This window comes from Falco peregrinus, chromosome 5 (assembly GCF_023634155.1).
Source record: "Falco peregrinus isolate bFalPer1 chromosome 5, bFalPer1.pri, whole genome shotgun sequence".
NCBI classification, from domain to species: domain Eukaryota; kingdom Metazoa; phylum Chordata; class Aves; order Falconiformes; family Falconidae; genus Falco; species Falco peregrinus.
Window position 1 is genome coordinate 72,096,566 of NC_073725.1, and position 16,914 is coordinate 72,113,479.

At 37.0% G+C, this 16,914-nt stretch overlaps 1 protein-coding gene across 7 annotated transcripts in view; it reads right to left on the bottom strand.

Annotated features, from left to right (window-relative positions):
- Window positions 1-609: 609 nt before the first annotated feature.
- Window positions 610-16,914, bottom strand: part of CLEC16A (C-type lectin domain containing 16A) — a 75,763-nt gene continuing 59,458 nt past the window's right edge. The window contains exons 22-24 of one of the 7 annotated variants that reach the window (XM_055804575.1): window positions 11,905-12,051; window positions 6,222-6,341; window positions 610-1,708 (exon numbers count right to left, since the gene is read on the bottom strand). In XM_055804575.1, the coding sequence (XP_055660550.1) occupies window positions 1,368-1,708; window positions 6,222-6,341; window positions 11,905-12,051 (608 nt within the window). In that variant the 3' untranslated portion in view covers window positions 610-1,367. Of the gene's footprint in view, window positions 2,196-6,138; window positions 6,346-10,304; window positions 10,413-11,904; window positions 12,052-16,914 lie in introns of all 7 variants that reach the window. The other 6 variants (XR_008747307.1, XM_055804579.1, XM_055804578.1 and 3 more) reach the window with 6 other exon arrangements.

The following is a 16,914-nucleotide window of genomic DNA, read 5'->3' on the forward strand; positions in this document are numbered from 1 at the left end:
TTGAGAGCCAGAAAGCACTCAATGTTATGAGCAGACCAGTAACGACTATCTGCCCATTTTACTATTAACACATGTGGAAACTGATGAAAAAATCTTAAGTTCAATTCATGTTAAATTATGTATTAAATCAGCAAAGAACATTCCAAACTTTAATCAACACTCCTCCACTACTTTGTCAACTTGGTATCAAGATGTAGGAAGCAAAGGCAAGCAAACTCAGAACCACTTTTATGTAGCAGTGTTGTTCAACTGTGATACTATCCCAGATAGGAAAAAACCTACACAATACCTTTCCTTTTGACTTTCAGACTTGCAAAGGAATTAACAGTTAGATATGGTGACCTTCCTCCTACATGAAGATGAAAAACTTAGAAAACCTCTTTAGAGCAAAACTGCTTCCATCTGTTTCTAGCAGCTGTCATTCAGTAGAAAGGGCATCATCACTCTTCAGAGGCGTAGCAATTTGACTGTCAGAAGCAAACAAACAAGCTATAGCAAGGTCTTAAAATATTTTAAATTCCTCTGTAGCTAGTTAAAGCAAAGGCTAAAACAGTCTCAAAAATCCCTTAGGTTAATTTGAATAAGCATTTGTCATTAAATTTCAGGCTCTTATAATTTAAAAAATTGTCTGATATATATTTTGCTTTGAATCAAACCTTGAAATAAATATTACACATGGAAAACGCATTGCTGAAGTATGGTATCCTAAGACAACAACACTCAAAGCAGCCAAGCCTGCTGGTATCATGCAGGGCTCCAAAAGATGAACGAGATGAGGGTTTTACAAAAATCCAAGCCAAAACACCCCCCCTACCCCAACAAACACACAAACAAAAAAACCCCAACAATCAAAATTAAAAACACACCATGTCTCAAATGGAAATGTTATCTCTGTACTACAATATATAATTTTTTCTGATCAATAGTATTTCTCCAGTTTCAGAGAAGTAATGATACAATATCCCGGTATTATGATACAATGGCCAGGTATTCCAAAATGTCTTCAGTCTGCTGTAATACCGTAGACCTTTTACAATTAACTTAGCTCCTGCAGCTGGAACTCCACAGTAGAAAGAAGGTAAGTGCTCTGAAATACTTTCATGTTCTTGTATAACAGAAATCGGTAGGAAACAGCCAGTCCAGATTCAAAAGTTGGGGTTGGGTGTTTTTTTTTTTTTTTCCATTTTAAAAATGCTGAGCATCTGATGTTTGCTCTAAAAGCTGCCCACATTCTTTCATCAGTGGGCCTTCTCTTGTGGACCAGACGGCCCCTCAGGCTTCAAAGGGTATCTGCACTCCCAAAGAAAAAAACAACAAAGAATTTGGTTGCATTTGCTTCACCATTTATCACAGTATGCAGGTTGGCTTTAGTCAGAACATTCTTCCTCTACCTCTTTTACCTTGCAAACTTCAACTTCAGATTGCAAAGATGACTGAGGAATGCAGCTGAATGTTCGAATGCTGTGTGGATCAACTGGCGGCACCAGTGTAAGTGACTCGACGCTCAGTGCATCCGTATTGTCATCTGTTATTAATGATATTGTGGGCTGCTGTGCAGGAATCAGGCTTGGAGACAGGTTTGCTATTTCTATGTCACTGTTTTTTACAGCGTTCTTGCTAGACTTTGAGACAGCTGAAAGGGTTTCGTCAGTCAACATCGTCTGACCAGATATGGTCATCTGAGACTGCTCTGGAGCTGAAGCATCATCTAATAAAAGAAAACACCAATAAACAATCGATATTCAACTCAGCATGTACATTAGGCCTAACAGTATACTATTATTTATGGATATTTAAGAATAACTGGGTAGAAAATGCAGTTCTGTGAAGCACTATGCTTACACATTGACTTTTTAGTGGTTAGAAATAAAACGAAATATTATGAAGGCATAACACGCCAGCAGGCAATGTTCAAATAAGGAAATTTTACACATTTAGGATTAGAATATGCAGCAGTATCAGAAATATTCCTAGAGAGAGGAAGAATAAGAAAGCCTCTCCAGTATTTAGTATAGACTGAAATGGTTAGCCATCCCATACCAGGAAGCTCTTTAGTAATAAAAAAAAAGAAAAGAACCCCTGTATAACTAGTTTTCCCAAGAGGTGGCTTGTTTCTTACAATAATTTGGAAGTTGTTCTCTCATTTCATTCTCCAGATTCACATTTAAGTGACACCTCAACCACAGAAAGCAGAACTATGGAAGAACAGGAATGAAAATAATGCGCTTATTGTAACTGAGAAGTGCTGTGAAACAGGCCTGCTTTTATACAAGCTTGCGTGATTATGTTTTTGTGCTCCTAGGTATGGTGCATGTAGCAAACTTGGGAATAAGCACTATTACCACGGAAAACTGATATGCTACTACACCTTCCCAGACAATGGAAAAAAAACCCCAAACCAAAAGCCATTAACAGCTATTTGTACTGTCATTAAAACCTTAGCTAACTATCAAGTAAACTGCTCATTTGGCTCAGATGGATAGTGAATGGAGGAGATGAGGCAATACAGCCTTACACATGAGCAAGTATGCCCAGAAAAGTGTTGTTTTTTTTTTTTCTTTTCAGACTAGAGTAATAGATCCCATTAAAGTAACCAGGTATCCAGCTTCAAAACAGACCATTTTTAGAGCTCTTGAAAGAAACAGCATGTGTTCAAGTGTACAGACATCTGCAGAAAAGTCTACAAGGCAATGTAGTGAATACAGAAGCTAAGATTTAGGTTCTGTTTTTAATACAGTGACCTTAAAAATATTTCAGTTGCAATATGATTCCAATTAATCTCGTGAAAGAACAGACAGTATGAACATAAGGCAAAAAAACCAACCAAACCACCAACAAAAAAACCAAAAAGAAAAACAAAGCTGAGAATGGAATGGATATCAGTATGGTATCAGTGGGATAACAGTAAGATTATTGGGGTTTTAAGCTTTCTGGTAAGATAACCCCACTTCCTCACTTCAGAAAACCACTCAATTTTACTTTTTGCTGAATCTGTGGCTAAAGCTTCTTGCTTTAATAAAACCACCATTTATAGACTGTAGAAAAGTCTCTTTTTAATTAAAAAGGACATCACTGGTTATTTTTGAAAAATAATGACAGATTCAAAGTAACTCTTCAGATTGTTTTTAGCTGTCAAGAAGCTTTAGTGAGAATGTAGCAATTGATAACAGAGGAAGTGATGCAAGATCTGCATGGAAAATGAACTTCTAAAACCATTGAAATAAAGCCTCATTTCTCTGAATTTCAAGATAAATGCTAACCTTTAAGTATCCACAAAACAGTGACTCTCTTTGCAGTGATTTTACTTTCTGAGTTTATAAAATCTTAAAAGAATATCAAATGTTCTTTGCCAAGATTATTTTTTACCTTAATTACAGTATGAGTATTCACCAACATTCAGTATTCAGAAACATGAGATATTCTGGTAAATAAAGTATTATCAACCAATGGCATACTACTCCGGAATGTTATATATAGCACATTTCTATTGCAGTGCTACTATTTCACTTCTGATTCTGTAGTTCATTTCTTAAATTTTTCCTTCCCCAACAAATATTTTCTCAATAGTTTCATTTACTGAAATAATTACAGACATACATATTCTTTTGTTATGCTGTATTGTCCCCAAATCCTTCCATGTAGGATCTAAATTAATGCTGAAGTGATTCTCTTCTCAATGCCACAGAGAAAAAAGTATTTGAAAAAAGTCTCCATTAAAAAAGAAAAAAGTATCTGGAGTCAATGAGTCCAACTTTCCTATCCAAGTCTGAAAAAACATTCAGAAAAAAGATAAAAATACCAAAAAATGTAAGCAGCACATTATCCCAGTATTTTAGCTGCAGTACTTGTAGGGAATACAAAATTAGAGCTCTGGTATACTTCCCTTCAGCTTTTATTTACTATTGATAGAAGTCTCTCTCCTTTACTTCCAACATTTCATTAGCTGCTGTCAGAGCTCCACTTCTGTTACTGTATTTAAGGGTAGCAATGACAGATTTCTGTATCCCAGCATGGCTTTACTGCCAAAATGATGAAGTATTCACAAACTGCCACTAGTTCCTGCAGGGGCAGAAAGCTAATACCAGTACACAAAGCGGCAAGGGAGGGAGAATTTTTAACACTGTCTAGAAAAGGTCAAAAGCTCTCACTATTATTTTGCTATATGTTATCCATTCTGGACTAATAATTAACTAGAAATCTTACTCCCCAGTCACAGCTATAAACTACAGCTCTGAGAGTGGTACTTAGATCTTTGTGACAACACTCTCAAATCCATAAGCTACTTGAGGCGTATACTTAGCTTCAAACTGCAACTATAAATTTGTCCTAGGTAATGATCGTCTCCTTTATCTTTTAGATACAAGGATAGAGGAAAACAATCCTAGACTACAGATGAAAAAACCTAATCAGAAAACAGAATACAGAGATCCAGCATCTTGGAATCAAAATTTATTATATTAGATACATTACAATTAAAAAAAAAAATCAAACCACTCCCTTGATGTAAGAAGTTTTCACATATAACACCTCCTAGTTAAATGAATACATGGCTTCAGGACAATAATTACTAATCAGAAAATCTGTGAGGCTCAAAATTTCAAAGCCTTTTGAAGTCATACTCAGTTCAGAGAAGGATCCAAGTAGATAAATACAAATTTATGTATGATCTGAATTCTTAAAGTCTTTCAAACTGGAATAAACAATTGGCAAAAAGATGGACCCAAGCTGGAAAAAAAAAAGCTCAAGAAGGGATTACTACAGGAATGTCTGTCTCTAAAATTCAGATAGGTACCAAGCTCTTGATTCAAGAGTTTCAAGGCACCCAGTATGTTTAGAGATTAAGGTCTCTATCCATTATTGGAACTTCCGTCTATAACGCACATAAAAATCGTAACTGGCTTTCGAAAAATCCAAACTCCTAACATTTGGTTCCAGTTTGACTTTTGGATAGAAAAAAAAAAAAAGGGTCATTTTTACCTGAATAAAATCACAAGTCACTAAGATCTACTCTTAAATACCAAAAAGTTATGCTTCTACTGTGGGAAATCAGCACTTCAACTTTATCCCTCTTTACCCCTCCCCAACCCCCATGCATTTAAGCAAAAGTGATCTGGCAAAAAATACAAGCAAGATCTGCAACAAAACCAGGGAGAATGAAGTCACTTCTTAAAACAGTTGTGATGTTACCATTTAATTCTAATAAACACCCCCACACCACCCCAAATTTAAGTACCAAATAAGGTTTGAAAAGAGTGTGTAATTTTGCCAGGTTCTGGGTATTATTAGTTCTCTCTGGTTGCAGTGGTTACAGCAACCTTACATGTTTTTCAGCACCTCTATAATGCTACCCGGATTATCATTACTGCAAAAGAATCCAAATCAAATCACTCAGCTTCTGTTATATTAACTCATGCTACAGATGATTATTAGTGTAAGATAGAAAACAACAGGAAAAAGAAAACATGAATATAATCTACAGAGAAGTGTCCTAAGTTGTACACCAACATACTATGAAAGGATAACAAAAGCCTAAGTAACAGGACATTAAGTGAAAAGATGAAAAGTAAACCTATAAAGATGAAAATGGGTGTTTTTATAGTATTAACAGAGTAAAATATCTTCATACAATGACAGTAAAAAAAAGTAATTAGATACAAGTTAAAACAGGTTATATAAATAAGAAGGTACTCTGAAACATATTTACATCTTTTTTGCATGATTACCCTCCTGACCTCCTCAGGCAATTAAACAGTCCACAAAGCCATCTGCCTGAATTTGATGATTATAGAAATATTAAGCTCTAACCATCACAGTCCAAGGACAGTCTTATGCTGAATGCTTGTCCATTTCACCTGAGTTACAGATTTCTTGCTGCTAGCCGAGTACCTGCATTACTGTCCATACAGGAGCCTGTGCTCCCTAAATTCCACTACAGCCATGGCTGCCTCTGTGCAAATGAAGACATAGCTGCTTTGAAGCTGGAGGCTTGATAGCAGTATTTCCATCTTTGGCAAGAGAGCCAAGAAACATGGTAGAAACTGCAGATAAGGCTTTCAGAAACAGCTAATTCTTGCTTTACAACCCAGCCCCCCGCCCACAAAAAAAAAAAGTATTATGATGCTTTCTTCATTTTCCTACCTCACTGTCATTGCTGTCAGCATGGAAACCAAATACATTCTATTAACTGTTGTGGGCTTTTGAAATCTTATGGAGGAACCTGCCTGAATTGATATTGCGCGAGTTTCTGTTGCAGCTGCTGCTTGAAGACCTAAACCCAGTGTCCACCGTGACTGTCAGCCTCCGACAGACTAAACACCCGCCGACGTCCTTTCCTGCCAGACCTTACTAGAGGAAAACACAGCGATATATCATACGAAGGCTTTAACAATGAAACAAGGAAGGGAAACTGGAATGAAGACAAAGGATAAATGTTAGAGCAGCAACAAGAATAAGTGACAAGGACACATCCGTAACTGCTGGTATCTTGAATACAAACTGACACCACACCAAGAGTCTTATAAGTCTGGGAAATACTTCTGAAGCTGGAAGTATTCATCCTTTAGAGACAGCAAGTTTAACTGAATCTGATTTTTTGCTTACCTACCTGGAAATGTTCAAAATACAGTTTGGGTCATGTCTGGCAATACCAACAGCACTTACACTGACAAGGGACTGGCAGGCTCTAATTTGAATTACAATCTACTCACATGCTTTAGAAATCTTGAGAGAAGCTGTTTATCACAAATTCTGGTGAGACAGAATTATTCTGATTTCCACTGGCCAAAATTATAAGAGGTGCACTACAGTGCAGGTGATAATTCAGCCCTACTAGTCTGTAACATGAAACTGAAGTGTTAGATTTGGTTTATAATAAAGCCAAACAGTGTTTTAAAAGATAGCAGCAGTTCAGACAATGATGCTTGGTGCATAGAAAGTTTCTAGAAAAGAAACTTTCTAGAAACAAAAGTACTTCCTCACCTAGTTAAAAAATTACTGGCATCATAGAACAGAGGAGATCAAACCACATTTACATTACTGATTATAGAGGGAAGAGATAGGGACGGTCTCAACAAGATAGGCACTGCTCTTACAAGCTCTCCATGCTTGATTAATCATAGCCTCCTTGGAATATATAAATGTTATTTTACAGACTGGAATCCAATATATTCTCTGCAAAAAAAAGATAGCTCTTATTTTAGACCTTTTACCAGCAATATCTGACAGAAATGTGAAATACAGCGTTGAGTGGCACAGAAGATCAATGCCTCCTGAAGTCCTCAGTATCCATTGCTCCAATGTAAACATTTTCTTAAGTACTGAAGCCAATCGCATGTTAAAGCTCAAGATAACTTAAAAAGTGATAAAATACAATGTAGATGACATTACACATACATAATTCCGGAACACTGCTAACTTACAGTAAGAGAGCTTCTTTATCTTAATCCTTAGCATATATAAAAATAAGCACTTTAAAGTGCATAGTTCCAACAAATGTAGCCAAGAAGAGACTGTATTTTAAGCTCAAAAGCTTGTTAATTAAAATCTGCCTAGCAAGAGAACATTTTTATTTTATGTACAGCAACACTTCAAACAGACACGTTAATTTAAAAAAATATCATGTAAATACAAAGGAACAAACCAACCTGACAGCAGCATTTGCAGAACCTGACACTGCTTTTTCTGTCTTGCTAGGGATTCTGATTTAAGGGATGACTTCTGCTTTTTCAATATTAAGGAATGGAGATCTTGCAAAGGCCTAAGCTTAATTCCCAAGTACTGCAAACAGGGCAGCTGCTAGGGTTTAAAATATCCGTGCTGTGAAGTACTGTTACAATTATTAGGTAGCATAGCTGATTACATCAGGAATCATAAGACTATTTTACTCATGACAAAGCCGTTAATGCAACTATTGTTCTCTTACAATGACTAAAACACGCACAGTAGTCATACGATTTTATGCAGGTTCAGTTAACCTCCTTCCTCACATTAAGATAGTGTGTGATTGTTTGGTGCAGGTAGGAGTGACAGCAAGTAAGTTATTTTTACAAAACATAAAATTAAAATTGATTTTTAGGACACTATAATCACAAGTTTACAGCATAAACAGCTGTCACAGTTTAAGATGTTGCTCTTAAGGAAGGTAGTTGAGGTACTTTCCATCCAAAGCCCCCCTTTATCTAATCTGGCCTTCTTGACTGAAGCTCCTGAGCAACCTACCATGTTCTTCATGATCAAAAACCTGGGCAGTTGCCAGAACAAACAGAGGAGCAGGGAAGAAGGGATAGACGGAGAGCACATACATGTGCTCACATGAGTGCATTTAAAATGGAATGGGAGGTAAGAAGATTCAAATGTGACAGACAGTGGCATCATTCAAGTGCTGCCTTGGAGCATAAACCAGATCTTGGTAACCGCTTAATGTTCATCAGCAGTAACTTGCTGTTACTTCCCCCTTGAAAGGGTTGCTTCACATTCACAGCAGAGTAAGATAGTTTAGTTTCAATTGTCCTCAACAGGAAAAATCACAGTGTTTTACACTGAAGTGGGTGAATACCAACAATTGTTTCTGTACCTCAGCTGAGTGATCAGTAAGACCTGATGTAACACAGACAGTGGTCAAGACACTACTGCTTATTTCAGCTGCATACTTCTGTTCATGCAGAAGCCTACAGAACAGCTACCTGGACATACCAAACAGATCATCTCTTTCATGGTCATAGTCCTGGCAACAGTTTCCAGTACAGATCACAATTATATACAAACAGTATAAAAGGGAGAACATTCAGGAGAAGATTCATTACAAACTTGCAGTAAACTGGTCAAATCAGTTAGTGCAGAAACACTGTTCCCAGGAATACAACAGTATCGATCTGACACTAAAGATTAGCAAGAAGTGTCAACACAGCTCCCTGGGTTGGAGAAAATCCTCCTCACACTCCCACATTCCAAAGACTCAGCTCCAGGTATTTCAGAATCCTCTCTAGTCTGTATTAAGGACCTTGAGACACCATCAGCCACTCAGCTGTAACTACTTAACACATTACTTTTTCATTATTGGCTGCAACTACATTACCAGTTTGGTTCAGACCAACAGAGAAGCTTTGAAGAATTACGCACACTTACTGCTTTAGCCTGATTTTAGGAACAGTTTCTGTGCATTAATGAGATTCTTTGACAAGGAAACTGAATTATAAGAACTGCAACTATGTACCAAATGCAGTTCAAATATTAATAGCAACATACATCTGAGCTAATAATTGGTCCTTCAGACAACCACATACATGGCAGGGATGCTTGGTCCTAAAGGTCAGGGTAAATATGATCTACAGCAAAATCCCTAAGCCACATGCACCTCAGTACTTAATGTTTATTGTCCTATTGCACCAAATTACCTGCTCATGCACATACAGTCACTGCCTTCCTCTTTGTAACTGCTGAGTAGAGTTAGCAGAACAAGATCCAGGAGCTGAGCTCAAAAGTCCTGCAGCAAATTAATGCAAGCTGCTAACCTGGGACTGAAGTAGCTAACACATTCTCATGCTCCTTTCCCTGACTTTGCTTATGGTTACTATGCCCATAGCGGTAGGACATGGAATTGTATCCTCACAACTTGATTTGCTAAAGCATTTATACCAATGCACCTAGATCCTGTGCAAAAGACCATTTTACTGCATGACACAGGCATTCTGAACATACTTTATGATTAAGCCACAATGAAGACCATGCTAAGTATGTGCAGTTCATGCAACCTGACAGGTAAAGTGCAGACTGAAACCAGGCATTTAAAAAACCCCTTTCCTCTGTTTTCTGATTTATTTTTGCATTTCATTGTTGGTTGGCTGTTTTTTTTCCTTTTTCCATTTGTATTAGATGGTGGGTTTGGTGTTTTGTTTAGGTTTTTTTTTTTTGGGGGGGGGGGGGGGAGTTTGGGGGCTTTTGTGGTTGTCTTTTTTTTTTTGTGTGTGTTTTTCTTTTTTTTTTTAAACCCAACAAGCAGCCTCCTGTTATCAGGCTTTTTATACTGTAGGAAGAATAAATAGAATTAGATATTATACAAATGACAACACACTGTGTAAATAGATTTTAATGTTACTTACAGTCTGTGATTATTCTTCAATAAGGCACTATCTTTTTATGCCAGATGAAGAATTATGTGCTCTGGATCTACTCAGTTTTTCATAAAGTCAGATCATATGCACTTGAAAGACTTCAGTTTGAAATCTATAGTATAGTTTTGCTTGACATTTCTGTGAACTAGCATGTTGCTTACAGCAACAATATAGATTTCTTTTTATTTCCTTTACCTTGGTTTTCTCTTAGCCACTATTGCCAAGAACTTGTAGTTGCATTTCACTTCCTGATCACAGAGGATTCAAATACAGCAAAGGACATCGTAGATGAGTCTTTCTACACTGGTAAGGAGAAATGTAGTCAAACAAATGTTTTCTCCTAGTGCCAAACCATACTGAGACTTTTGACAAGTGATACCACTTCTCTGTGTAATCATCACATAAAGGCCATAAAGAGACTAGATAACAGCACTCACCAACAGAGAAAATAAAATTAGGTCCTTCCAAAGTTTTGAAGAGAGTGCATATAGAAAATATTCCACATTTTATTCTGGAATTACACGTATTGCAGGAATATTTTGACTATATGTTAGTCTCACAGTAACAGATGCCTTTTATCTAGAGTCTGGGTGCTAGAATGCTTTACACACCATTCATAAACTTCATAAGCAGCCTTTGCTTACCCTTTCCAGCAATACTACTTGCAGATCAATGTACACTATCTCCTGACACTGAAATCTTACAAGATGCTAAATGCCTAACAAGATTGTACCATTTCCTGTAGGACTGCAAAAAAGTTTAGATCTACATGAGGCTTCCAAATAAAGACAAAATGGTATGTCTTAGGGGGAACCAGAACGACCATTTCCCAGAGTGATCAACATTGGAAGTGGCTGTTAAAGTGAGGGAGCTGTTTGAAAACATCTTGAGAATCAAGCTACCTCTATTGGTTTATAACCAAAATGAAGTAGAGTAGGGTCAGTTCTAGCATGAAAGTATTTCAGTATGTATTCTTTGGGATTTACTTCTTTCTTAGTCTCCAGCTTGAGGCTTTACCTCACACATAACTGAACAAACACCATTCACAAGATTCTCTACAAATATTACACAAAAAGAGAAGGAATGAAGGCATTTTAATGCAACAAGAAGTCCCAGTATAACTATACCCACTAAAAATACTGACCAACACAAACATATTTGTACCTACATTTGTGAAAGTTATACTGTCAGTCTATTTATATGGCAGCTTCTTCTGCACCAATGAAAGCCTCCTCAAAGATGGTGGTGTTCAGCCAGAGCAGTGTTATTGCAAAAACTTTACAATATCAACATCCTAAATAACTATTTTCAAATTATTTCATATTTGGCCTGTTGTTATCAACTAAAATGGGTATCAGGTAAACATACAAAAGCAAATGTCACCCAGTTAAAAAAGATACTTTGTGTGGAGATCAACTTATCCATTATGGCGAAAGGCTAACATTTTATTTTACTAATTTATGTAGAGCAGTACTTCAGTTTGAAAAAACACGACCACCAAACCCCAAAAAACAACATTTTAAACTGTATGTGCTAAAACCCAAGTCAGACAAGCAGGACATTATTTCACCAATACTTCAAATTACTGCTGAAAGATGCCAAGTATTCATTAGATTTCCAGAAAGCTAAAAAGATCATTACAATTTGTACCACAATTTACTTTGTTTTAGCTGAATGGCCAAGTGATCTAAAAACATAAAGCCCTACTGTTTTTAAACCACAACACAGTAACTTAGTTTTACACTCAAGTACTCTACATCCCTTAGTGCTTAGACTGAAAATCATGATTTAATACCTGATGGGCTTTGTGCAGCAGAAGGAGTGGATGTTGAGCTTGCAGTTACTGAATCACAGCGCCCTGTGCTCCCACTGCCACTGGAAGGTGATGGTGATGAGAGTGGTGATGGATTGTGCTGATTTATACACTGGGCTACAGCAAAGCCTGCAAAACAGGATGATGCAGTTTACAAGTTAAATATGAGCTTGAAAGAGCTAACCTATATGAACAAATTGAGAAAGGGTAAGAGCAAATGCTGCAAAGTGGTGCTGTTTTTTGTGTAGTGACCCAGAGGATGCACCCTCTCCCACCTTCATCTCAGAAACCAGAAAATCTGAATGCATCTTACTGAAAACAAGCTATAAATGCTGATAAGCAAACAAGAAAGTAGAGATTAAGGGATTCAAAACATTTTAAAACTTAGAGCTTGCACAAACAGTCAAAACTCTTCGGTTTTTTATATAGCCAACAAATTCATGTGTCACAGACCTTAACATGATAAGGAAAATGGTTAAATCAAACGTGAACAAAAAACCTCTTCAATAGAAGGCCTTCACTACATTTTTTATTGCAGGGATAACTTCAGAAAATTTTAATCAATAAATCTAATGCTGGCACTGGATTTCATCTACCTTCTCACAACTCAAACTTCTTCCACTCTGAAGACTGGGAAGTTCTATACAGTGCCTGACAGCACTTAAAATAAGTCGTCTTCTGGCTTTCAGTCTAGTATTTCCTCAAATTCTGGACATTGTAGCATCCTCCTCTTTCCTAACACAACCTTGCATTCATTCCTTTGTCCTTCCTCTGCAACACCCTGTTTCTTTGACATGCCTTAAAATAACCCCCACAAACTACAAAATCTTCATTTTAGTTCCCTCCCTCCCCACATACAATGACTCATGAACTTTCTCTTTCAAGATGCAATTTCAGAAAGTATTGAGGACCTGCAACAGAGGGAAATTCACTGGAAGTATGTAACTTGGGAAAGAAGCACAAAGAAGGAATTCAAATCCCTAGTTTCTCAAACCAAACATGTCAGAACCGAGTAACCTGAGAATAAGGTACTTTGCAATATTTAAGTTCATTGATTTAGTAAAGATGAGAAGCCATGAGTATATGGAATGTATATCATGCATTCACTGCAAAGGACTACACTGAATCAGAAAGTAAACAATAGTTATTCCATGTATGTTGTGCAAGATCTTTTGTGCAGAAGCATGTTACGAGCCAAAAGACAACTGAAATTTATTCTTCAGGTTACTGGTGAATGTATTGTGTTGCCATTCAGCCATATTCTACTAAAACAAGTCCCCACAAAGCTGTCCCCAGTAAATCAGCATCACTGCAAACACATGCTGAACATTTAGTAGAAGTAAACAAGCAGTAAATTTTTCCTTTACAGGTGAGAATGATTGTAGAGTAACTCTGTACCAAATGGATACTACATTAAAAACTTGACATAACTAGCTTGTATTTATAAACACCCTTATCTTTTATATTGCCTTATGGCAATGTGCCTGGTTCACATGATTCACTTGTGACAATTTTGAATTAAATTTAACACTAAATTTCAGACATTCACAGATTATAAATGCCAAAGGCATACACTTGATCATTATTTCACCTCAACATAAACAGAAACACATGAGTATCTTTGTAAGAATTAGAACACTTCACAACATCAGTCTTGTAAGAATGTAGTTTGTATTTGAAAAGAGAAGCTGGAATATGGAAGCAACAGAAGCAGAAAAAAACACTTGGTGCTTGAGAAGCATGTTACTTTAATATTTTTTTTCTTTTTCTTAAAGTAGTCATGTTCTATTGTATCTGATAGCTGCATTTTTGTTTGTTGTTTTAAACATATTGTGTTTTCCAGCGATTGTTAAGACTTTCTTAAAGCTTATGCTTTCACTTAACAACGAAATGTGTTTATCATTGCTGGGACAAAAGCAAGTAAGCATGCTCTGGCTTTTCAGCAGACTTCAGATCAAGAAAGTCAGAGCACTTAACTCTTGCATCAACCCTCTGCTAGATTATCAGAAAAAAGTTGTTCAGCGACACTGTAAAAGGTCCAGGCTTGACAATGGGTTTTCTTTTGCACAAACCCCATACTGTGTAATACCAAGACCTGCACTGAAATTACTCCCATTCTGAAAAACTTCAGTATTTTTTTCCCCACATACTCTGTTGATCCCCGTATGTTGAAGAACCCTGCTTTGGGATCATCTGCTAACTTAAAATTAGACTGTTTGAACAAGTCAGGATATCCCCCATGAGATTAAAACCAGTAAGCTGTCCTTTACTGTATCTTTCAATTAGCTGTTGTTTTCCCCCCTTGCTCTGATTTTTCAACTGATTTTTTAACTTATAGGTTGGGTTTTTTAATAGAAGTCAATAATCTGGTCTTGAACTGCATCGGTATTATAAAAAGGCAGAAGGATCAAAACCTTAAAGGTCTAGAGCATTCAACGGGGTAGTATAGTAGCATAATAGCATTCTATGGAATTACATGCTAGAATTTACAGCGTGCTCTGACAGAGAAGTTCACGAACTGCCTTTCCCACACAAGTCCCATGAAGACAACTACCACTGCATTGTTCATACTTAATTGATCCCTTATTCTAGAAGATTACACCCCTTCCACGGTTCTCAGCAGCTTTCCTCACAATGGCATGCCTATAGAAATTCCTCAATTTTATTAGCAAGACTTTCCTTTGGTGGACATTCCTCCTAGTACTTGGAAGCTTAATAGTCATCTCTTCTAGCTTTGATTAAAAGCAGCTTTTCAGAAGCTGAAGCACTTCTTACAGCAAAAAAAGTATCTTCAACATGGGTTGCATGTCAGGTGATGTACACAACTCAGCTGCTTCTGCAGCACTCCTCGCTCTCACATGGGAAAGTATGAATGCAAAATTTTACTTTTTACTGGCAGTCCCCGGAATTATTGAAAGTAGCCATAAGCCGCACTATAAAATACTTAACAATACACTACTTGTTGCCTTCACTGAATAATGAACACTGAAAAGGAAAATATCTGATAATCAGGTATGAAAGAAAGCAAATGCACCACACAAATCTATTCTTTTATATGGGGACCCCCCCATGGCATTGGATGGATGATTCACTCACGTAAGAGAATCTTCCACATGGGCCATTTGCTGGTGCCATGCAGTAGGCAGCCAGTCAAAACTTGCTCCAAGAAGCATATGAAAGCTTCAAAACACAGACAAGTCAGGAAAATGCTATTAGCGGCAACACACACTGACGGGTGGTGTCACAAGGCAAAACCCTGGAGTGGATGAAGAAAGGAAGATACAGAAAAAAAACTATCAAGGATCAGTCCTGTTAATGATCTGACTTAATGTGCAATCCCACCTCTTACCCTCTACCTCTCGTGCTTATACTCAAGAACTAGGCTCAAAACCACTTGCAGAAACACAGTGCTATCTGAATTGCTGTTGTACTTGCATCATAGTTTTAGATGGGCAAGTGCCACTTCTACGAAGCTTTTCTCTTAAGGTACAATTCATTATGTCCAACACAAACACCACTTAAAAGAATTAAATAACCACCAGGGCAGGAGACATTATTTCAGTTAAACCCAAAACAGTTTAGTAAGCAACTAATTATTCCATAAATGCAAATAAATCCATATATTTTATTTCAGAAACCAAACTGATTCATCTTCTACAATCATTTAGGTTAAATTAAACTGAGGTTACACACAGTGACGCCTGATAGTCTGCAAAAAGTTAAACACAAACTAAACTACTTCAAATGTGAAAGACTTCTATAGCACTCAGGGCCACTGATACATAGAGTTTTTAATATAGCAAATGTGCATTAGGTCTCTCATGCATAGTTCATACTCTGAAATACCAGTTAGGATAGGAAACAATAATCAATGGACTTGTGACCACAGGAGTGAGGCAAAGCCACCTGTTAAAGTGATTGGAACTTGGTTTTGGAACAGTTACTGAAGTCACTGGTATAAAAGTGCTTACACCAATACACTGTTTCCCTTACAGCACTGGAAAAATTTGTACCCACCCAAGACATTCTATACCCACAACAGATTTGCACTTCAAGGGAGTAGAAATCTTCCATCCCCACCAAAATAGCTGACAAAGCCAACAAGGTCTACTGTGGCTATCATAGGAAAAGCTGGCCTGATTCAGCAAGATTGCCTGCCTAAAGGTTCTGCAGAACAGCACTCATGGATTCATGTCCTTACACTGAAGTGTTTGTTTGCAAATGATTTTAATGTATTTTCTCTCCCAATACAGCTGCAGAGGAAGGATATTAAGTGTGCCACAGGAAGGTAGTTTAGACAGGAGGGAAAGGTGAGTCTAAATCATTCAAAATACTGTAAATGGGAAACCACTGACCAAGAATAAGTATTCTAATTGGGAAACTCCTTCAGGAAATAGCTGCAAAGGTGAACAGAATTAATCATGGCAACAGGAAATAACACTCAAAAGGTTCTAGATGTGCCTTTGTTACTACTTTAGGACTCTCAACTTGTGATAGAAGTTCATTACAAATATTTCCTTTCCAGTAGTCATGATTCTGCTTCAACATAACTTTCTACTTAAGACTCAGTAAGTTATTACTGTAAAGATATACCTTCCCAGTTCCTTGGAGAAGATCTTGTTTCCATAATCACAATGTTTCATAATGCTGTGTTTCTTTCATAAAATATGTATCAACAGTTATACTTTTGCCACGTTTCACGTAACAGCAGCAAAATTTCATGCCAAAACCTGAAACAGCTTCTCAGCTTTTATTTAAAGGAACTTTTTCTTCAGCAATTGATGTAAATAGTTCTCTTAAATTAGAGAAAACTTTCCTGCCCTCTTAGTTTCACGTGAACGACAGCCTGAACTGTAAGATCTCTTAAGAATAAATCCATTTGCATTATATTACTGGCTATCATAAAATACATTTCAATAATGCAGCATTTGAAATACTTTGTGTTCTGTGCTTGGTTTCTTATACTTGGTATCAGATAAAAGCTTCAAAATA